Source organism: Alosa sapidissima, chromosome 18, assembly GCF_018492685.1.
Source record: "Alosa sapidissima isolate fAloSap1 chromosome 18, fAloSap1.pri, whole genome shotgun sequence".
Classification (NCBI taxonomy): domain Eukaryota; kingdom Metazoa; phylum Chordata; class Actinopteri; order Clupeiformes; family Clupeidae; genus Alosa; species Alosa sapidissima.
In genome coordinates this window covers 10412081-10435974 of record NC_055974.1, presented here as the reverse complement: position 1 = coordinate 10435974, position 23894 = coordinate 10412081, and the positions used below count along the sequence as shown (strand labels likewise).

Here is a 23894-nt window from a genome sequence, read left to right as displayed (position 1 = left end):
TGGCAGGTACTGTTTGAGTTAACAGATACCATCTCAGCATGTTGTCAATGTACTTTTTATCACAATAATACCACAACACACACACACAAACATTACACTATCTACCATTTGTGGAGGCCTGTACTACACCGTTTTAAGAATACTATTAAGAATACTGTTATACCATTGACAAACACACACTTTGCTTGAACATAAAGACTTTTAAAAGCAATCAGCTGTCTTGTGTGTTGAAAGGAGGATCTGACCTGTTAATGCATTTTAACAAAAGAGCAGTTGTTGACATCCACTAAACCTGAGTGGCAGCTCTCAGCAGGTAGGGGATGTGGGGACCACCTGAAAGTGCTCTTTGAAAAGCCTTATTGCTATTCTACCACTGAAGAGAAAATGTCTCTCCCTAGTGTTGGTGTTAAGTGTTGGTTCTGAAGACATTGTGTGCCATGGATATTGTATGCCAGATTTTCTCCTTCTCGCCAACAGGTCAGACAATTGCCCCCTGCTGTGGCAGGTCCTTGTTGGGATGCTACCAGCTAGGTACTTATACTTGACAAAATGTGAGGTAGAACCATAACTGTCCTATTCATACACAAGTGCGGGGAGGACATTTCAGGTCCGATGTAGCCATCATCTGTTCCATCTGTCCCAAGTTCAACATGAATTTCTCTGAAGTAGGCTAGCGAACAATTTCCTCAGGCAGATGAGCGCTCCAATCCAATCGCTTCTCCACCCGACCGGACCGGGCGGCGGGTGCTGATTTCTCTCTTTTTCCACATCCGCACTCAACCCCTCTGGCACCTGTAGCAGTGATCCCATTCTCTGCCTTCTATTCCCGCTCTCCACTAATAATTAATCTCACATCCATCTCGCGCTGACGGAGACGAGACGGAGACGAGACGAAGTCGACGGAGTTGAAGACGCAATTTAATTAAAAGCAGCCGAACGGAGACCCAGCCTGAACCTGCCAGGTCTGCAAAGCCGAAGAGACAGTCGGGAAAAGGACTCTTTCTCTGTGTTAAAAAAATAATAAAGCGATTAAATTCAGACGCAGCACTTCAGACTGCCTGGCTGATTGAGTGTGACGCACACATTCAAATCCTCATGGTGACTTGCTTCTGCTGACTGAACACTTTTATTGTCTCATCTTATAGACCTATGTTAATAATAAATGGTTGTCTACATATGTATGTAATCGAAACGGAACGCGCATCAAGGATTGTCCTGATATGCTGATCACAAAATATGGACTTTAAAAAATAGGTCTCTGTGCAATTTCATGCAATTCAGTTCATAGGGGGCGCTGCAACTCACACATTTCATAAAACAGCTTGGACCCCTATGATAACACATTCTGGATGATGGACATTTGTATCTGTGTATTAAATCAGTTTGGGTGCGCATCTAGTGTACACACACACACACACACGCACACACACACACACACACACACACACACACACACACAGAGGAACACACAGACACACAAATGCATACACTCACTCATTCACACACACACACACACACACACACACACACACACACACACACACACTCAAATACACATACACTTACATATATATTGCAAATGGGTGCGCAGACACGCACACACACTGGTAAAATGGCATACAAGTTTGTACACACGCACACAAACACAGAGGCTCTGATCTTGATGATTTTTTCCCTCAGCCTTTTGGGGGAGTTTGATTGTCTTATCATCATTAGGTACAGTAGCCTATGTTATAGCATTGGCCTACATAATAGCATCTGTCCGGCTATTGCTGATCTTGAAGAAGGCCTGAAGGACAAAACATCATCTGCATAAGGAGCCAGCATACACTGTACAACACTTTTCTCCATTTTTTGTGTCTAGATACTGGGCACCTTAACAGTACTTCATGACAAATAAACCCCTCTTCACAAACATAAAGGCCTATGCATGCCAAGTTATTCTTCAGCCACGGGAGTCATTAGATGCACACACAAGGTAGTCTGGAAGACCACATTATGCTCTGGAAGTCCACATTATGCTCCAAACATATCCTGCAGCAGTCTAAAACCTGTGGCATGACAGCTGCCAGAGGAATAGGTTTCAGTTTAGTCTAGCCTGAAGTTAAACCAATAGGTGGCAATGTTTGGCATATAATCAAGCTAAAGTCACTTTTGCATTTGACAATCTACTTACATAGGCCTACTTCGTGCGAAACAGATTCATGTAACGGTTTGACATGATCTACTCGACGCCTGCACAAAAAAAATGCCTGCTTCCATTTAGTTTCCTACAGCTTCAAACTTAACATAGGCCTAATTCAAACTTAAGTCATCAAAAATCAACGGTGCGCCATCTTAATTATCTCAAGAACACGCCTTACAGCACTCTTGGGTTCTGATTTCCTGTCATGTTGCATGAGGTGTGAAGCCTATAGGATTGACAGCATAATTAAGAAGGAATTTAATTAACTGCTATTTTTTTGCCAATTGGAATAGGTTCATAAAATTACTAGCAACGAATATAAGCCTTGCAGGAAGGTCTCGAAGGACTTCAATCATAATTGTTATCGACTTTAATGTCTGAGTGTGTGTGTGTGTATGTGTTTGTTTGTGTATGTGAGAGAGAGAGAGAGAGAGAGAGAGAGAGAGAGAGATAGGCAACTGTGATTTATGTCGAACTTCACGGGGAAAACCAACTGCATTTCATTTAGATCACGCCATCCGATCGGCGCGGTATGGAGCCGCGAGGGTTGTTTGGGCGCGCTGGTAATAGCTTAGAAAACGTCGACGTCAATAAATCTCCCCCACGAGTCCCATTCCTCCAGGCGGCCCGAAGCCCCGCTTCTCGTCGAACCTCGTCCGGCTGCTCTCCAAATACATTACTCCTCTGGGATGAGTATATGCCGGTCGCACATATCTCATTTCCAGTGGACCGAAATCCATTTCGGAGTGAAAAACTGCAGGATTGAGGTTTGGCCAGCTGATACTGCTATGCGTAGTAGCCTATCTCTGTCTTCTTCATCCAAACTATCGTTTTATGGCCACATTAGAGCACAGGCTATCACAGAGTTGGTAAAGAAATCATATTAAGCCTATTTGCTAACATAACTCAGTTTAAAAAATATATATATTTCTTTATGGTTATGACTGAAAAGAGGGGTTTGGACTAGGCACCTAACAAACAGCTCATTTTTCTTTTCTTCAGGTGGGCTGCACAATAAAGATAACCCAGAGGGCCCATAGTCTTGAAAAACTTTAGAGGAGTCTGTATCCTACTGTTGATGAATTGAACATGAAAGAGTTTATCCAGCAATGTCAAGACCGTCAACTCCATCCCTTATAGTGGTGCTTGAAAGCATGAGTTAGAGGCCTGGTTGTTGTAAAGGTTGAGGGGTGGATAGCTGACAGGTTTGGAGACAATGCAAGGCAACACATCGCTTCACACAGTCCGAAAAAACAACAACCATTTATTTATTGACGACATAGCTGGCCAAATCCCAAGGACAGTTGTCCTTCAGAAGAGTTCTTACCTGCACCTTTGATGAGACCCCCTTGAAGGTGACCGAGGCCGGAAGCAGGTGCAATAGCAAAACATTGCAGGCCCAATTAAAAAAACATCTCCTGTCTAAATGTCAAAGATCTTTAGGTCTGGTACCTGGCACGTTCCAGTGCCCCTGTCCTGCAGCACTGCCCTGGATGCCCTGGACCGGTCACCCCCAGCTTTCTACTCCCATGGCTAGAGGGAGTGCATGAGACTCTGACCTTGACAAAGTGCTGCCTTTCCCTGCCCACGCTCGGTGCAGGACTCCACTGAATGCTGCTCACGCCCGTGGCCACCGAAGAGGCTTTACTACGACCGAGATAACTATCAGAGTGGGAGACGCCGGTGTCCCAGTTCTAATTCCCCACCACTGCTCTGCTCATCACCACCACACTCATTTCGCATCTCGCCTGCTCTAAGCCCGACCGCAACCCAGTGACCGCTACCACCTACCTTTCACCTTAATAGAGAATCGCTGAAATAACAGTTACAGTCGTGATTAAAGCTGTATCAGAAATTACACTTAATTTGTTGCTCACAGCGGTATTTCGACGGGGCATTAGAAATTGGAATTGAACTGCCGATTGCCCATCTTCAGGGGTCCTTAATGTCCATTCCATTCTGGAAATTAAGTCCCAGAATCCGGCAGTATCCCTGAATGGTTCTGCAGGGGCATTTTTTCCTCCATTTAAAAAAAAAATGATTTCATTCATAAATTGCCGTCCTTCGTTTGAAGGTGGCAGTTAGACCTCATCCTGTCCACCCAGTGGCTACTGCTGCAGCTCATGCTCATCTCCGTGTACCAGTCAGTCCCTTTAACATGATCCCCTATGCAAACACTCATTCTGCTCTCAGAGCGTTCTTTCAACCATCACTACTCAGCAACCTTGAGACTGTTTTCAGTGTGCCCACTCCAGAGAGAGACAATGATGTTGAACCGACATTATTCATTTGTGTTCCATAGACTTTCAGTGCGGCAAGGTGCTGGCAGTGTCAGGATGATGATGCGGTTCATGTTTCTGTGAACAAAGCAACCAAATAGGATGTACAGCTTCATTACACCCTTATGTCCCCTTGGATAAGAGCTCACTAAAATGTGAGGGTCTTCTTTTAGTGTACCAGACCTTGTCTGATGATAGCTTAAGGGCAGGTGGGTAGATTACCCACAAGGTGGCAGGATGGCCAACGCTAATGCAGATTGACAGATGGGAGAAGTAAGGCACAGCTGTGCAGCAAAGCCCTTCCAGTGGAATGCACACCCCAGGCTCCACCACCTGGGCCCCAGATGAGAGAAAGGAAGTGATGCTCCCTGAAAGGTATGGACATGGATGAAGAGTGGAGGATGAGTAGGAGCTACTAAAAGACCGTGACAAACGCTGCCTCTCTGTCTGTGTGTGCAGTGCAGGATTAGCTGGTCTTACATCCCCCGTATCGGCCTATGCAGAGATATCTTTGCGCGCACAATGTCACAGGTGGGTGGTCAGCACCTACCTAGAACAAACCCACACAAATTGACTCCTTTTCTTATACAACCGACAGCCTACCATTTACCTGCGGTGGGTCTGAAATGGCTTCTTATAAAATCATAAGGGAAGTGACTCAATCGGGCCAGCGGTGCTTGCTATATATCCTGAAAAGGGCTGTGGGCTGCACACAAGCCGTGGTGCAGGTGATACAAAAACCTGGCAACACTCTCTGGCTCGATGCCTGATTCCCCAACGCACCTGCGAGCCTATGAGTGTGTGTGTGTGTTTGATGCAGATAGACTTTCCCTCAGTAAATGGGAAGAGGCGATGCACAGACACAGTGAGTACAGTCTTGGTAAAAAAAACAGTGGGTTTTATGTAAGGATGCGAAGAAAAACAAACATACACTTGAGAAGATTCACATGGAAAAAAATGAGTGAACATTTGAACAAAAACTGTCTTTGGCACATCATACATAAACATTAAAAAGCAAATGTAAACAAGACAGTTATTTAAAAAAAAAAAAAAACACGACAAGTAAAAACAAACTGATACACAAAACACGTAAACGTAATGACGATTGAATCAAGATTTTGGTAAAATGACCACTCCACCCCCCCACCCCCACCCCACCCTCGAAACTAAAAACTTTTTGATTTTGTTGTCTCAGTTCTGCATCTGCGTCTTCCGAGTGCAAAAACCGCGTCTTGTCATGTGCCGGGCGCGTTCGCCAAGCACGGTGGGGTCGTCAGCGTTGGGAGCGTGTGGCGGGGAGGGAAGTGGGTTGCAGAGCCTCGACTCGACCCCAGTACCACTCTGCCTCTCCTGGAGGGATGCCTGTTGGACAGTGAGCCTGTCCTGTTTTTGTTTTTGTTTTTTAACAGCCTCCAAACAAGGTCTTTATGTTTTATTTTAGTGCAAATAAGGCTGACTGCAGTCTCTACTCCAGAGCTCAGTTCCTACCAGGGTCATTTTCTGAAAGGCGATGAGGCTGTGTTTGGTTTCGCTCCAGGTACGGGTCTGAAAAAGAGACAGTTGTGGAAGGGAGGGGAGGGGAGGGGAAGAGAAAAGGTGGTGGAGGGGTGGAAGGGGGGACAAACAGTGTGTGTTACGCTTTGCTGCATGTGGGTGTATGTGCTGTGACAAATGGTTCAAAGTTTCCCTCGTTTCGTCCTTGGCCATAACTCCAGCCCCAAGGAGGTGGCTCTCCAGATGGATTGTGAATTGCCGGTTATGACACCTCTGTTGCCAGCCAGAAGAACACTTGGATCTGTACGGTCAGGCTTGCCAATGGAGTGGCATGCAGTGTGACTAAATAATAATAATATGGAATCATGTGTGAATCGCACTCGCCACAGAATGAGCAGGAAGAAACGGTAAGATAATATAACTAGGGAAATGGATATCCTCTAGTTATGTCCCATGGATTAACATATGTTAACAAACGTCAAAGGTTTTTTTTTTTTCAAACCAACTAAATACATCCTTTGCTATGGGCATGGGATGAGACAGTTACTTTTTTAAAGCACATATTTGCAATGTATAGTGTCTGAATCTGTAGTGTTTGTTCAGTAGAAGAAATGCTGTCTTTTGTTTCAATAACAATTAATTTGGGCTTTTTCAAAATCTCAGAAGCGTTTGATCACTAAAGCTCAGCTAGGTACAAAACAATCTATACGTTCTGCATCCCGGCAGCGCAGTGGAGACCATCAACCAAACAGGACTGCCCTCGAGATGGCCTCCCTCCTAATTAGCCGCCGGTCCTTCCCTGCTTAAGACGGATGCCTGAGTCTTATTCTCTTAAGTCGCCATGACGCCGGGCCTGCCGCATTGATTGCCGTGGTGGAGCGGATGGAGAGCTTAAGGAGCTCGGCGGGTGCTGCCACGTGTGTGTGTGTGTGTGTGTGTGTGTGTGTGTGTGTGTGTGTGAGAGAGAAGATGCGGCACCTGCAATGTCGGCAGGACTGGTACCTGCCGGGGTGGAATTATCAGCCTGCGCGTTAAGCTTTGCCTGAGTGCCTCGCAGGCTCCACGGGCTTTGCAGCTTTAACAGTAAACAACTGTAGATAAGATGATATGGAGGTTCAGGCCAGGTAATTTTTCTTTCTTTACCCCCCCCAAACCCCCTTACATTCTCTCGACTAGTTTATGCTGGGTTTGTTTATGGAACGTGATCAAAGGATTTTTTTAAATAAAAAGAGGGCTTGTTTGAGATGTCATTTTCAGCTTTGGATTTCAGGTGGATTACGTTGCAAAAACAGGGGCTCCAAACCCGATGCGCTACAATTTATTCAACCATTTATTCTAAAACCTACCGCACTGAATATATAATTGAACTCAGATTTTTTTTTACTTCCAGCAAGTCCTGCATTTTCATGTTGGACTACATTATCCCTGGTTTCGTCTGGCAGGTGACATAAAATAACCGCTGACCCGGTGGATACACAGATGAATGAGTTGCCTACAGAGCATCCCCCGGAAGGAGACAGAGAGCTTGTATCGACCAGATAGCAAGACCTGGGAAACGAATTCCGTTTCCCACTGGGGATAAGACCAGATTTACGGCGAAGACATGAAACGTGACTGACAAGAACACGTTCAGCCAATGCAGAGGTTGGTCGAGAGTTCTTAAAACGACGCAGATCTGAAATGAAAGTAAAAAATATCCCATTTAATCTTGATGGAATGGACATGAAAAGTTTAGAACGAAGATCGAGTCTTTCAGAGCACTTCTTCAACTACCTGATCCCCCCCCCCCCCCCCCCCCCATTCCATTTCTACTGGCTGGACTTGTGCTGCCTGGACAAAAAAATGAAAGCTGTGCTTGAGACTGGCCCTTGTCCAACAGCAGGGTAACTGAATACATAAATTGACCTCGGTGGCCTCTGATGGCTTAAAACAGAATGCAATTTAAAAGCTCCTCTTTTGACCTGCCTAATTGAGTTACGGTTAATCAGCGCAAGGCAGTAATACAGTAGAGAATCACTCGTCTTATCGTATAGACGCCTGTACTTAGAATGATTTATCTGCAGGCAGAAAGGACCTTTGAACTCACTTTCTATATCTTTAGAATAGATGATTCCAGTGATTGGGTAATGGGACTGATGGATTGAAGTGGTGTAATAGACAATTCATTTAATGCGTCATGACTGCCTGATGAATGAGCTGAAACCAACTGATGATTAATTGGTTGACATGGCAACTTGCTAATGAGAAACAGCTTATTCTAATGATGTGTAATTACCACCAAACAGTGAGGGGGAAAACATCGGACCACAGCGGCTGTTTAGAAGTCCTGATGAGGACTTGAGCCAAAATGGCCTCTTTTAAATTTCTAGCCAAACTTGTACAGGAAGGGCCTACCAAAATGGGTTTGAATATGGGTTTGATATTTAAAGGCCTACCAACATGGGTTTGATCTGCAATGGTTTTGATATCCATTTAACAGGCAACATGCTCTGTCTGTAGTATGCTTTAATCTGTTAGTTAGATTTCTGGAGTTAGCATTTGCTACATGACTAAATGTATGTAAATGTAATGCATGTAATGCAAAAATACACACATATTGTTGGTCTGTTTGTCTGTCTGTCTGTCTGGCTCACCTGAATGCTTTGAGAGGGGGTGTGGCCGTCACCATGCCCACGGGCTTGGGCCCCACGGCGGGGGGCATCATGACCAGCAGGCCGCCCGAGGAGGGCTTGGGCGGGGTGGCCCGGGCAGGGCTGAGTGGCAGGGGCCTCTGGGGAGGAGACGGGGAGTGGCGCGACTGCAGCTCAGACGCCAGCTGGTGGAGAGAGAGAGAGAGAGAGAACGAGAACGAGAGAGAGAGAGAGAGAATGAGAGAGGGAGAGAATGAGAGAGGGAGGGAGAGAGAAAAGTGATACAGAGAGAGAGGTGTAATACCATTTTTTGAATCAATCTTCAAACCATGAAATCAGAGCCCCATTGAAACACAATACAACATCCAATACAGACATCCTATCGGATCAAAATGTATAGCATCCTCAAATCTAAAAGACCAAAATAGCAGGCCCCTTTCCACTTCATAATTAAAAACTACTCATGCACCCTCCCCACTCTCACACAATATCGAGAGAGAGAGAGAAAGAGAAAGCAAGAGAGAGGGAAAGAGAGGGTGAAAGCAAAGATGGCACAGAAGAAAGCCAAGGAGAGAGCAAGACTGAGAACACACTTAGCTTTCCATGATCAAATCACACGTATGTGCCAATTGGAGCCCTTAATGAATCACCTTAACCATCCACATAGCAGCTCAATCCCACACGCCTGACACCATCCCGTTTTCCATTCGTGTCAACGCAGCCTGTACCTCCACTCCCCCAACCTCATCCAAATTAATCCCTGATTACGGCTACAGTAGCTCCAGCTAATTCCCCTGGATGCTGAACTGTGAAGGTGAAAATACACTGGCTGCGGCACAGACCAGAAATAAAATACAAATAGCATTTGTGGCATCGCTCGACGTGAGAAAAGTTGGTGCTAATCCAATTTTAGGGGCCGCGCAAAGCTGCGAAATGTAATTTCGCCCGCCTATATGCTCGAGACCGTCTCTCTTTGTTTTTGATTAGTCAGCGAATTCAAGCGAAAACGGCCCAGAACGCAGGGGAAGAAAGAAAGAGAGGAGGTCAAAAAAGAAAGAAAGAAAAAAAAAAAACGACAACAGTGCATGCTGTCTGCGCAGGATCACAATCGAAGTCAATCAAATTTGAGGAGCGTTGCAGCTCCCTCCGTGACCGGCAGAACGCATCGCCCGATGATCAATAAGACGGGAGAGAATAAGTCTTCCCGGGTAATTCTGAAAATAATCCCTCCCCACGGTATTTCGTTGTAGGTGCTGCCCTGCTGTGCAGCGCTTCAATAGTGGGTTAGACATACACACAACAACGGAGTTAGAAATTGCAGGCCTTACAAAAAGGTTTCACCCTCATCTGTCTAAATTTCACAGCAATGTGCTGTGTGGTTTATGCTTGTTGTATGTGTGTTTGTTAAAATAATTTGATCGATTCTATGTTTCATTATTTATTGTATTTCAGAACGTCACAAGATACAGTTTGTTTTGTATCGGCTTTCTTGAATTACAATAAAAAAATTGGATTACAAATATTGTACTGTGTAGAATAGAATATTCCCCCCCTGGAATATCCTGGTAAATGTAAAAAAATCTATACTGCTATTCTATTCTAATCTATTCTTCAGGGTCCACCCCTGCTGTTCCACCCCTTTCAAAAGAGTTCCATTATCAGCATCATAGTTGGCCCCACAAGACTTCCTTTTTAACATTCCATATGTTATCTTAATGCAGAGGAAGTAGATTGGGACCCAAATAGAACGTTCAAGCATTGTTTTTGTTTTTATTGTTGAAAGGGTCTATACAGACACAGAGAGCGAGAGGCCTTACCAGCGGTGAGCGTGTGGGGTTGAGCGGCAGCGGTTTCTTGGGCGGGCTGAGCTTGTGGGTGTGTGTGTGCGCGGGCGACTTGGGGGGTGCGACGGGCGGCTTGCTGGTGGGGAGGTGCGACCGCGGGCCCTTGATGTCCCGGGGAGAGGGGCGCGGAGACGGGGCTGGCCGCAGTGGACGCACCACGTTGACCGGCTGCGAGCCGTTGGGCATGGGGCCTGGCCTGAGAGGAAGGACTTCTTTGCTGGTGTGAGGAATCTGGAGAAAAAGACCAAATAGAGAAAGAAATTGTACTATTATTAATGTATTATTTCGCACAACTTGCCAATACTATATATACACAGTATAGTATATTTATGGAATGAGTGTGGTACATAACCTCCTCCCCAACCCCACCGGCCATTATGGCTGGGGTTTGAGGTGCTGTGAAAACTAGTGACAACAGAAATGTCACATGGATAATCAGTTGTTTCGTAAGCCATTTGTTTAATTGTTCCAGAAAAAGTCCTCCTTACTCACCCCCTTAAGGTTGGTGCCCTTGTTTGAAGCTGCGACGACCTTCAGATGAAAGGCTGGATTCAAGTGGCCATTCTTCCCCTTCTCCATGGAAGCCTCATGTCTGCGGAGGACAGCACAAGCACTTTGTATTTATTTCTTTATTTTTTTTTACACACATACAAAAAGTGAAGGTCAAGCTGAAAATCTACAGGGAGTTTTTTTTCCTTTACAGCCTCCCCCTCTTGAAACAGATTAGTCTGGTCTCAAGGTGCCTGCCACGCTGGATTATGGGTTTACCAGACACTAAATTGTCCTCACAAAACGCTCAAAAACTTTCCCAACCACTCCAAAAACAGTCAAGAAAAAGTATAACACAAACACAAACTCAGAGGACACACAACTTTTGCAATTTCAAACCTAGTCCACTGACTCATCTTGAATCATTGAAATGACCTGGACAGTTTTGAAGGAAACTTTGGATGGGGACATAACTATCAGCCTATCGCATACAGACATACATATCAGAACAAAGAGCCTCCAAGGGATCTGTAGTCCATACCTGCTGGCCTTGGTCTTCTCTCTTTGTGAAAGCCACTTGTGGTAGTAGGAGCTCTTGATCTTGAAGCAGTAGAAGGAGATCAGAATGGCCGGGAGTAGCACCAGGAAGGCAAAGAGCAGCCCAATGACCAAGCCCAGCTGACCTGTAAACAGAGGCAAAAGCGTTACGACACTGAAAGACCAGTCCAAGTGTTCAGCTATGTTTTCAGGAACCTGGGAGGACAGATCTCTGCTGTGCTTAGACGCTTGGTTGGTGTTGGAAGTCATCCACACCAGAAAAGAACAGAAGTCTAAGCATCGGTGGAGAGCTACGGTGGGAGTGTGACAGACACATGAAAAGAACGCAGCGATGTCTGACACCGAAAAAAAAACAAAAAAAACAAGCAAAATCTCTTTTGTTCTGTCATAACTTTCTCCAAAGACGTGAAACCGAAAAAAATAAAATAAACTAAATTAGGATGACAAGCAAGAGAGAGAGAGAGAGAGAGAAAAAAATCCCTGTGTCATTCACCAAACACAGTTCTTCTTTGAAATGCCTCACTGATGCACTGATTTCAAATGTCAGTAATGTAATATAACAAAAGATTCCTGGCTAAAGAACTCAGCAGGAGGTACGCGTAACTGTAGCATATGGTGCGTGGAGTGGAGACGGCCGCCAGGGATATGCCGCCGCCGCCACTCCACGCGGACAGGGGAGTGATGAGACGCGCAGCTGGGTCTGTCTGCGAGAGTTAGGCAGCGCGACTGCTGAGGAGCTAAGTGACGAGCCGATTTCATATAGCCGCCCCGCTATTGTATCACGCCGCTGTGAAAAGATAAACTGCATTTTCACGGCTCCGAGATGATCCCATTGATAGAGACCACTTTGCATTAGTGTCAAATTGAATTGTTGACAACTGGAAATTGTCCACGGTTGTCCCTGCGACAAATCTCGCTAATTAAGATATGGCAATATTATAGCGTGTTGGCTGCGGGGACAAGCTCGTGGATGCGGCATGAAATGGTGTACAAATGGCCTGTGAGGGCTGGGCCCCCCTCTCTCTCTCTCGCCCGGGCTGATTGAATGTGACATACTGGCTGGAACCGGCAGCATGAAACTTGCCATTTTAAAAACGCATATCAGAGCGAGTTAAGAGGCTGGCACTTCGAAGGTTACGAATCCTTAATCAGCCCACTCAGCAGGAGGTGGGGTGGGGGGGGGGGGTGACTGAAAGAGCAGAGATGACCTTTCAGGAAGGTGCATTTCCCGTCATGCTGCGAAAGAAAGAAAGGAGAGCAGAGAGTGGGAAAAGGGAACGTGCGCTCATAGGGAACTAGTCCTCCTTGAATAGCACTTCAGAGGTGGCAGGCTGAGACATCAGCATGAAACGGGCTCATCAGCCGTTTGGGAAGTGGGGGGGGGGTTGGAGAGCTAAAAAAAAAGAAGTGAGGAGAGGGAGAGAGAGGAATATAAGAAAAAGAAACTCACTGTCGTACTGGACAGGCCCGCTGTCCACACTGCCGCCCAGGCCTGGCTTCTCGCAGAAAGGGGGTGCCCAACCACGGTTGCAGTGGCAGTTTCCGTTACTGTTGCATACCTAAGGTGTGTGTGTGTGTGTGTGTGTGTGTGTGTGTGTGTGTGTGTGTGTGTGTGTGTGTGTGTGTGTGACAGGAATCAAGAAGAACAAGAAGTATGCTCAGAAGGTGATTGGTGTATATGGACATTCAGGCATAAAACTTAAAAACATATTTTCATTTCAAAAGTTTAAACAAGATCAGCTGGTCATTTGTTCAACCCCAAGCTAGACTCTAGACCAGTGAATAGAAAGGCCTGCTCTCTCGATTTTCCCTGGCAGTCTTTTATCTCTTTCATCTTGTGGTAGAGCTTCCTTTTAACTGAGAAACTTTTCAGGGTAAATGTACTTCACGGTTTCTGACTTTTATTTAAATTATTTATTTCTTACTCTGATTTGTTACATATTTCTTTTCACCAGCCACAGCCACAACACTTAAGGAACAGAAATAGTCGGAGAAATTAATAAAAAAAAACACGTGGTAGGAGATAGTGAGACGTGGCGAGTGGACTGCTACTCTCTTGTCCCTGCTGCGAGGGTCTTTCTTAAGCCCCTGTGGACCGATCAATCAAACAACATTGCATGAAATACAAAGAAAGAGTGAGAGAGAGAGCGGGAAAGAGAGAGAGAGAAAGAGAGCGAATCAAAACAACAGCTGATAGCAATAGAATGTGTTGGTTTGCAATGTGTTAATCTCCTGCTCAAAGCAGCTCACTGGCGCTAGGATTTTCAAAGAGAAGTGGAAGAAATAACTCAAATCACAGATAAACAAATAAACACACCAGTAAAAACTAGGTTGTGTGTGAGTAGGTGAGTGAGTGAGTGAAAGAGAGAGAGAGAAAGAAAGAGAGAGAGGTGCAGTTATACAAAATGAGAGACACAGAGAGGACGACCAAGACAGGGATTAGATTTATGTGCTTTGAGGGCTTTTTAAAGACTTTAATAACAAAAAAACTCTGCTAACGATGGAGATTCTATAGCAGAGCTAATGGAAGGATTGTGTGCTTGCGAGAATTTGTGAGTGAGTGTGTGTGTGTGTGTGTGTGTGTGTGTGTGTGTGTGTGTGTGTGTGTGTGAGAAGAGTGAAGAGGAAGAAACACCTGCAGGGGCTGTTTGAGAGGATTTAAGGGTGTGAAATTGTGCCTGTCCTCACTTGGCTGACAAACATTGACCTTGTGCTCGCATGCTCGCAAAGAAGCAAGCACAAACAACCAAAACAAAAGTTCCAAGAGCCCAAGGAGAGAGGGCATCATCCATTTGAGACGACACTGCTGTCAAATACCCGAAAAGCCGTTTCACAAATCCCTGCCACTTATCACTGAAGACATCTTTCCCCCTGAGGCATGGAGAGTTGCCCAGACTTAAAAACACATCAGCCATTTGGGATCAACATTACAACACTTCCAGAATGGCACACTGACAGGGGCTCAAGGATTATTACAGCCATATCATAGTATCACAATAAAAGATTACCTACATTATCTCTTAAATGCTGTTTACAAAAGGCTTTATCCAGATACAGTAGCTAATGTTATATGAACTAGCTATGAGCTTAAATTATCCACTTAATTTGACCTAAATTGTAACCTCAGTCTCTTTATGGTCTGTTAAATGTATCATTAATTTATTACATATAATCAGTTTTGAGCATCGAAGGTTCAACGTGATTAGGACATTCCTTTTGTCTTTCATAGCATCATAACAAAACAACATTTTATTACTTTACGCAATATGGATGGCATGGTTAATAAAGGCATTACAGTATAGTAAGGAAGATGTAATAAATGAGTTATTACACATTTTCTCACAGCCCTCGTGTACAAGAATATGTCGCACGCAAAACTCACCCCGTGACCATGGCAACGGCCTAAGCAGTTCTCCAGATCGGTGAAGGAGGCGTTCTGACAGCGGCGGTCCTTGCACACCTGAACAAGACCACATGGAGCACACACTCAGACAACGTGCCACTCAGGTCCAAGCCAATCAACAGACTCCTGCTAATATCAATCCATGATGAGCCTCTTCATACTACCACTTAAGATCAAAGCAATAAAAAACAAAAACAAAAAAACAATTCTAGTGGAAGGCCTGCACTAAAAGATCTTTGTTGTAAAGGAAAAAGAACCCAGCAAGGGTTCACAACAACAAATAACAATCAGTGTAGGCTATCATCTGAGGGCTTTTTTTTTTTTTTTTACTTTTTTAAAGGTCAAATGAAGAGATCTCTTTGTCTGTTAACCCCTGTGGTGAATATTGAGAACATAAGCAGCTACAGTTTGTCCAAGCGAGCATTTACGACAGGACTCTTAATTGGCACTAGTTTGTCATTAGTTTGTACATGTCTGAGGTTATAACAGGGATCCCACTCTAAATCATATGGAAAATTCCATGACTTTTTCCTGATGAAAAAACTGAATTTCCATGACCTACTGTACAGTAGTAGCCGTGTAGCGTGTAGTGTAGTGTAGTGTAGTTTTTAGAGAGGTAGATGAATAAATGGTGGGCCACAACCACTCAAGCAAGCAGTAAAACTAATTACAAGATATACACCAATTCTGTGTGGACATATATTTGCATTAATGTATTTTGGCAAGTACGTTTTAAACTGCTACAACAAAATTCCCTGATATTCCATGAGTTTGCCCCACAAATGCTAAAATTCCATGACTTTCCATGTCTGGAATAGATTCAAATTTCCATGATATTTCCATGATAATCCAGAAATTCAATGACCCGTGGGAACCCTGTGATTAGCTTGTAGACCCCCTCACCTTCCCCTCTCCACACTTGGTGCCCGTTATGACGAGGCCCGGGTCAGGCAGGTCGCCCTGCCCCTCCTGGGTGGTGTAGACGTAGGTGCCCCTGCACTTGACATCCATGCCATTCCTGCGGATGGTGGTGTCGATGGACACGGCATTGGTGCCCTTGGGCTTCTTGGCAGCGCTGTGGCATTGGATCTTACCACACTTGGCATCACTGGGTGTAGAAAAAGAACAAACACGACCCAACTAATTTAAAAAAGGCAAAAATAGAAAACTCAAATGAATAGTCGTAACTGCAGTGATTATTCCTTACAGCCAAATGCCAAACAGCAAAAAGGGCTTTCAGAGTAATTTCACAGCAATTACAGAGTCCAAATAAATTACCTTTTGTCGCATTTCACGTAGTTACCCTGGGCGTCCTTTCCGCAGTTGCCAAAAGCGTTGCCAGCCACGTTCACGTCCTGAAAGCAGGCATCGTGTGCAGGACGGGCACCTGGTACAAAACGGGCATTTTCAGCCTCAAATACACCAGTCTTCTAGTACCTTCCTCAGCCCAAGCAGTGTGCCAATGCTCATCTCTGAGCACGGGCAAGGGGCAAAGAGCAAAGGCTATGCCTTCTGCAGTAGCTTACCTTAGCTTTGAGACTAAACGCTCGACACAGAAACTTCAAACCTGGCACTTTGAAGCTTAAAAAAGGGCACGTTGAAGCTTAACACCTGACACTCATGGCCCAAGCCTTTGAGAGTCAGAGCCCACTAGTGAGCCTGAAAAAGTAAAACAACGCATTTACTCTCACCTGAGCATGGTGACCCAACATGCATTGTACATATACTGTACTGTACTGTGTCATTACTTATTTTTTTCCAAATGCAGAAATTCACAAAATGTCACTTAACTTCTCTGCTTTCTTTTCTTTACTTTTCATCTAGAGGAGGGCAAGAGGTAAAAAAATGGCAACATTCTCTCTCTCTCTCTCTCCCTCTCTCTCTCTCTCTCTCTCTCTCTCTCTCTCTCTCTCTCTCTCTCCCTCTCTCTCTCTTTCTCTCTTTCTCTCTCTCTCTCATTCTCTCTTTGAACTTTATTTTTTAAACCTGAACACTTAGCTCCGTTAGTGTGTGGTCAGCGAGGTGGCCATCTTACCGTAGCCCCACAGCTGTAGACACTGCGCCTCGTGGGTCAGGCACATGCCGTTGTAGCAGTAGGCGTGGCCACTCTGACACGTGGAGCCATCCAGCAGGTAGACGTTGGCCGGACAGTATGGCGAGCCACCCGTGCAGTACTCGGGCAGGTCACATGACCCAGCTGGCCCGCGGCACATGGTGCCCGCCTGCTTCAGCTGGAGGATGGAGGGAGGAAGGATGGAGGGAAGGGCAGAGAGGAGGGAGGGATGGAGGGAGGGATAGAAGGGTGGAGAGAAGGATGGAAAAAAGGGCAGAGAGGAGGGAATAGAGGATAGACAAATGCAATGGGATGAGTGTGAGTGATGATGACCAAATTAATGGTACAGAGATGGAGAGGAGAGAGACAGGAAGAGACAAAAAGAAAATACTTAACCACAGACGGTTGCTACATTAAGGCAGGGATCACACTGACCAGCGGCAAGCAGCAGGTTTCCTATTCTTCTCTATGGTTCGGCAGTGGAACGGTGGCAACGTTGGCGTAACGCTAGTGTTGAACAAGCTGAGCCTTGAACTTGGTTCAATTTTCAAAGCGCAACACGAGCGCATTCAATTGTCAGTTAAGGCAAACCATTTGTGTTACCATAGGAACGAGATATAGAACTTATTATGGTCTGAGCGTTGTGTTACGTTTGCCGCTGCCGCTTGCCACTGCCCAATGTGATCCCCGCCTAAAAGCAGTGATTTGCTTTCTTAAATCCACCCACTACTCCTAGTGCCCTCTGATGGACTCATCCTCCAGCAGTGCTGTGTATGTGTTTTTGGAGAAGAAGCTTTGAAGGGGGACAGGGAAGGAAGAAAAATGCTGTTCTTTTTTTACTAGTTTAATCAAGCTTACTCTGGTTGTTTGCTAATTTCGGATACTCTACCTTTAATACCTTTAATGAGCTACTTTCAAAGCAGTGGTCCGCCCACTAGCCTTAGTTTCTTATTAACCTCAGTTAGAGGTGTCGAGGAGAAACAAAAACTGCAATTTGACTTAATGGTAGTTATTTTTATTTCACTAAACAGTGCTTTCCCTACTGAGCATGCAAACAGCATCAGCGATGTGACCTGAAATGACAAGTCAATTGCGTGACTGATTCACCCCTCTCAGAGAGAGAGAGAGAGAGAGAAAGAGAGAGAGAGATGAGAGATGTAAGTGTATAAGGACAAGGGGTGATGACGGCTGAGGATACACAGGATGTACAGACTATAGACCCTTTCATCAATAAAAACAAAAACAATGCTTGAACGTTCTATTTGGTTCCCAGTCTACTTCCTCTGCATTAAGATAACATATGGAATGTTAAAAAGGAAGTCTTGTGGGGCCAACTATGATGCTGATAATGGAACTCTCTTGAAAGGGTCCATAATTTGACTAAACGCATCTCTATGTTTTCCCAGTGGGCGATAAGACGTGCTCGCTCGGCCGTTGGCGAGGGGCATTTAAGTAACCTGTCCACGCACCGACATGCTGTGCATCTGTGTGTGGTGCGTGTGGTATCATATTGAAGAGGATACCTGCAGGGAGAGACGGGAGGCTCTGTGTGAGGCTGTGGCATTGACATTTCAGACAGACACTCCACACACTATGTGCTCTCCATGTAAAGCTGAAATGAAAACGTATTTACTGGAGTGGGGTCAGTAAATGCTGAGAGGCTTGGGGAAGTTTCCGGATTTCATCTGATGACATTTGTTGGAGCTCAGTGCATTATCTGTGGCTCTACCCCTGATTTCAGGTGACATTTGAACGTGGAGGGATATCACCAGTCTGGACTGGAAGTGTTGTGTCTGTACACAGGGTGTGTTTGCATCTCAGAGTGGGCTTAGTTAGATTCAATTATTCAGACTGTGTGTTTTAAGGAACAGATTGGGTGTTCTTTTAAGGGCATCAACTCTTACATACATTCTGCAGCTGATTTAGTTAAGGGCTGATTTTGCTTCGGAGGACAAAAATTGGAAAATTAACAGAGATTTGACTTGGAATTTAGAGGCAAACTAGCATGTGACAGAATGTGTGTTTGAGTCTGTGTGGTTGTGTGTGTTTGTGCTTGTGTGTATGTGTATACGCCCCCCTGGATGAGCCTGCCCAAATTCATGTGTGTGTGTGTGTGTGTGTGTGTGAGTGTGTGTGTAGTACCTTGCATCCCTCGCAGCAGACCCCGTGAGCACATTCTGCCTCCGCCTTCAGTGTGCAGTTGTTGGCATTGCAGCAGTCATTGGTGCACTCCTTTAGAAATAAAAACACATGGAAAAAACGGCAAAATGAAATACATCCTGCTGCCCCACACACACACACACACACATAACGTAATTTCGATCTCTTTGTATGTCTTGACATGTGAAGAAATTGACAATAAAGCAGACTTTGACTTTGACACACACACACACGCACACAGACACACACACACACACACATTGTGTAGCTTCCACTGAGGTGAACCAGCTTGAGCCTGTGTGCCCCCTCCTGCCTGTCGCTCAGCCAGGGCGTCAGTGTCGGCAGCTCACTCCACTCGGCTCACTCAAACACTCAGTCAGCCATCTCCGCTAACAGCTTTCACTTGCGCAATCTGGGGGCTGCTAATGGCTCTGGTTTATCCAAGGGCCAATAGGTGATACTGTGAATTTGTGTACGTGTGTGTGTGTGTGTGTGTGTGTGTGTGTCGGTGTGTGTGTCGGTGTGTGTATATGTGTGTGTGTGTGTGTGTATGTGTGTGTGTGTGTGTGTGTGTCGGTGTGTGTGTCGGTGTGTGTGTGTGTGTGTCGGTGTGTGTATATGTGTGTGTGTGTGTGTGTCGGTGTGTGTATATGTGTGTGTGTGTGTGTGTGTATGTGTGTGTGTGTGTGTGTGTGTGTGTGTGTGTGTATATATGTGTGTGTGTGTGTGTGTGTCGGTGTGTGTATATGTGTGTGTGTGTCGGTGTGTGGGTATGTGAGTCGGTATGTGTATGTGAGTCGGTGTGTGTGTATGCGAGTGTGGATGCGCAAGCGTGCCTGCCCACGTCCATTACCCATTCTGAAAGCTGTGGCTCAGCAGATCAGTGCTGCTGTTGTTGCTATGACGCTGGCACTTTAGTTTGGCGCTGACGTGGGCTCCGGATTCTACCGGCGCAGCTGAACCCCACCACTGAGAGGGAGAGAGAGTCACCCCAGGATGGAGAAGCAACCGTGCGGGTGGGTGAGTGGGTGGGTGGGTGGGTGGTGGGAACAGGGAGATCAGGGAGAAAAACACAAGGCTGGGACTGCAGATCCATGTTGTTTGTCAAAGACAAACATGTATTATAAAAAGCACGGGGTGCAAAGTCAAACACTGCTCATGTAGGAGGCTGGGGAACAGGGAGGTCAGGGAGGAATGAAATGCTGCAACTATAAATGGCTGACTGGCTGGTCAAACACACACGTTTTGTGATTGAGAGTGTGAGAGAGAACGGGGGAGGGGAGGGGAGGGGGGAATGAGAGAGGAAGAGAGAGAGAGAGGGGGAGTGGAGTTTAACACCTTCCTCATTTAAGTAAAGCTCTCTCTCTCTCTCTCAAAAAAAAAAAAAAAACACCTGGCCCACTTTCTGACTTCTCAGTTTCAAGGAAGTGAAGGACCTGGTGCTTTTGAAAGTCATGGCAGCGATTAACCTGTCAGGTGGGGGAAAAATGGATGATTCCTCTGTTCCATTGTGTGTGTCTCTGTCTGTGAGTGCGCACGTGCACAGGTGCATGTGTGTGTTTCTGTCTGTGCACACACATGCACGTGTGTGTGTGTGTGTGTGCGTGTGTGTGGACTATGATAAAGGGTTCTCCTTTCCCCTAACCTCCAATAACAGCTGTCTCGTTGTCCTTAGCTAGTCTTCATCTGTGTGAGAAAGATGGAGACACTGACAGGGTTGTGTTTGTCATTCTTCCCTGAAGCTGTGTGTGTATCTGTGTGTGAACGTGCTTCTATTGAGTACTGAGTGTGTGTGTGCCTCCCATGGAGAAAGACCTCTCAGCATGAAAGGGCTATCTTGTCTGCTTATGTCTCTCTGAGCACAGACACCATCATTTATATGTGGCCAGACATGGGGGGTGGCTAACACCAGCAGAAGGTCATGTCAGAACATAACTACAAAGCTATAAATGTTACACATAAACTGATGTTTAATTTTCACTACTGATGGATAAAATAGAGATGATAGATGTCTTGCGTGCCTCTCTCCCACTCTCTCTTGTGTCTGTGTGTGTGTGCGTGTGTACGTGAGTGCAGAGCGGATGTTTTGAGAGGTGTGAGGCAGCATTGACTCTCCAGCCACACAGTTCCTCTATCACACAACCATGCACTTAATCTCACATCTCTTTCTCTCTCTCTCTCTCTCTCTCTCTCTCTCTCACACACACACACACATCTCTCTCTCTCTCATTTATTTAATTCAGTCATTTGTTTCATTTCACTGCTGATCCCCTGCTTGACTGGGCACTTCATCAGGCCCCATTTGCGTGTTGGCTGAGCATTTATCTTGTCTCTGTACTGACAAATTTCTGACAAAATGACCTCCTCTGTCTCCGCTAATCTCAAACTTCAATTCGCAGACATCACACAGACGTAAGAACAACCAGACGAATAAATACAGGCAGAGCCTATCAGCAAATCTGATGAAAGGACATTTTCCATTATGTGTATTTTTTCCCGTTCTTTGGTGAAGACACACAGCAGTGGTCTGGGCCGGAGGCAATAAGTAATCCTCGGCAGGGATAATTACCATTTGCTCCGACTAAAGTACACAGGTAGGTGGTGAGTTGTCGGCTTTTGGCAGGACACTGATGAGGTGGTAATGACACACTGAGGGAGTGTTAGCTTCCTGTGTGTGTGTGTGTGTGTGTGTGTGTGTGTGTGTGTGTGTGTGTGTGTGTGTGTGTGTGTGTGTGTGTGTGTGTGTGCGCATTTGATGGGGGATGTGGATATATGTGTGTGAGAGATGGTGAGATACAGAATACAGAAAGAGGGGGTGAAAAAGTAAGATGGAGAAAGAAAGAGTGAAAGAGAGATAAAGAGAGAGAGAGAGAGAGAGAGAGAGAGAGAGAGAGAGAGAGACCAAGACGTTATACTGAATCTGTGTGTGTGTGTGTGTGTGTGTGTGTGTTTGTATATGTGTGTGTGAGTTTATTTATGTGTGTGTGTGTTGGGGTGTTGGCATGGCCCGTACCTCTGCCTCCCCACAGTCACACTCTTCCCCCTCCTCCACGAAGCCATTCCCGCAGCGCTTCCCCCCGACGAGGTCCTTCATGTTGGGCATGTTGAACAGGCACATGCCCCCTCCCTTCTGGAAGTAGTTGTCCAAATCCCTTTTGCTGCAGCCACTGAACACCTTGGGAAACGGGTGCCTGCCGATCACATCACACAGACACGTGTCTCCTTCATTTTCCTGGCCAAATAAGACACTCTCGCCATTTCCCTTTTACTTATTGGAGGAAAGAACTTAATTAGGACTGAGTGTTGAGTGGAGAAACTATTTCACTTCAAGAAACATATCTATTGCATCAATAGTGAGTGAGATAGACCGTGTGTGTGTGTGTGTGTGTGTGTGTGTGGTGGGGGGGGGGGGGTAGAGATAGAGTGAGTGAGAAGGAGAGAGGGGGAGAGAGAGAGAGCAAGAGAGAGCTGTGCACTAATCTTTGGCGATGCTGCGAATTCTGAGCGTGCCCTTGAGAATGTCTGCTACCCGGGTTGCTGGGCCTCAATAAACGGCTGCAATCTCTTTCTCAAGGAAAGCGCTTATTCAGGGGGGCTTGAATTCCTGGCCCCGGTGTGTATGAGTGTGTGTGAGTGTGTCTCTGTGTGTGTGCGTGGGTGGGTGGGTGTGCATGTGTGTGCCTGTGTGTGTGTGTGTTAGTGTGTGTATTCTAGCGAGAAGACGAATTAAATATTTCAGACTTGTCCAATTTTCATTACAGTGATTGCGACACGCTGGAGGTAAGCCCTTGGCTCTCGATTGGGTCGTCTGCAAGGCCGCGGCTTTGATTAAGCTCATTCAAAAGAAACAGTGGAGGAGAGGAGGTAAAGGTTGCTGCGCTGGCCTGTAATTATTTTCCACACAATGCAAGCTACGGCTTCGTCCTTGGGAGTACGAGTGCCGCATGTATAGGACGCTGTGGAAGCCACAGAGGTGGTGGACAGTAATGGCGGGGAAGTGTTCAGTTTGGTCAAACTGAGGGTGGACGAACCTTACAGCGGCAAACCTTAAAACACGGAAGATACTCAAACCCAGGTTTTATTGTGGTGAATCCATCGAGACAAAAACGTTTTTAAGAATTTTGCACTGGACATAATGACAAACTTGAAAATATCCATGAACATAGAAAGCTGGCAGTAACAGTTGAACAGGATATATCATGTTATGTGCTGAACCAAAGATTTGATTTGAACCAAAGGCTGATGAACAATCTCTGGTTAAACCTTTTTTAAATAACTACAGCTCTGGAAAGAAATAAGAAACCACATTCAAATGAGTTGACAGTCATATTCGAATTTGTTGTTGTCTCTTAATTTTAAATATGCAGTCAAATCATTTGAGTCACTCAGCTGCAGTTGTCAACTGTAGGATGACATCAGAAAAATGTGCAGTGGTCCCTTAATTTTTTCCAGAGCTGTATATTAATTTCAGGACTAAAAACATGACCAGTGTGTTGTGATGTGTGAGGACCCAAAATGCCTGTCACAGCTTTTCATATGTCTCTGTTCCCAGTATGGATATAAGTCTCGAGTGAAGTGGTACAGATCCGGCGTCTCGTCCAGCAGACTTACCCAGTGGCGGCGGCCATGACACAGCCGCCCTGCTCGGCCGAGGCCTCGACGCAGCAGCCCTCGTGGTCGTGGCTCATGCCGAAGTTGTGGCCGATCTCGTGGGCCATGGTGGCGGCAGCGCCGATGGGGAACTCGGAGTGGTCCTGGCAGTGGAGGGGTTAAGGGGGGGGGGGGGGGGGGGGTGTTAA

At 45.8% G+C, this 23894-nt stretch overlaps 2 protein-coding genes across 3 annotated transcripts in view; one reads left to right on the top strand and one right to left on the bottom strand.

Moving 5' to 3' along the window:
• lrch4 (leucine-rich repeats and calponin homology (CH) domain containing 4) overlaps positions 1 to 13060 on the top strand; it is a 62638-nt gene extending 49578 nt beyond the window's left edge. The window contains exon 19 of the mRNA XM_042069405.1: positions 13044 to 13060. The gene's annotated coding sequence lies outside the window, so the exon portion shown is untranslated. The remainder of the gene's footprint in view (positions 1 to 13043) is intronic.
• Positions 5346 to 23894, bottom strand: part of adam19a (ADAM metallopeptidase domain 19a) — a 113850-nt gene continuing 95301 nt past the window's right edge. For both annotated transcript variants that reach the window (XM_042069401.1, XM_042069402.1), the window contains 13 exons: positions 23707 to 23849; positions 22109 to 22286; positions 19078 to 19167; positions 16918 to 17113; positions 16161 to 16269; positions 15786 to 15990; positions 14862 to 14939; positions 12930 to 13038; positions 11463 to 11604; positions 10925 to 11024; positions 10406 to 10663; positions 8592 to 8773; positions 5346 to 6009 (listed from right to left, as the gene is read on the bottom strand). In XM_042069401.1, the coding sequence (XP_041925335.1) occupies positions 5958 to 6009; positions 8592 to 8773; positions 10406 to 10663; positions 10925 to 11024; positions 11463 to 11604; positions 12930 to 13038; positions 14862 to 14939; positions 15786 to 15990; positions 16161 to 16269; positions 16918 to 17113; positions 19078 to 19167; positions 22109 to 22286; positions 23707 to 23849 (1842 nt within the window). In that variant the 3' untranslated portion in view covers positions 5346 to 5957. The remainder of the gene's footprint in view (positions 6010 to 8591; positions 8774 to 10405; positions 10664 to 10924; positions 11025 to 11462; positions 11605 to 12929; positions 13039 to 14861; positions 14940 to 15785; positions 15991 to 16160; positions 16270 to 16917; positions 17114 to 19077; positions 19168 to 22108; positions 22287 to 23706; positions 23850 to 23894) is intronic.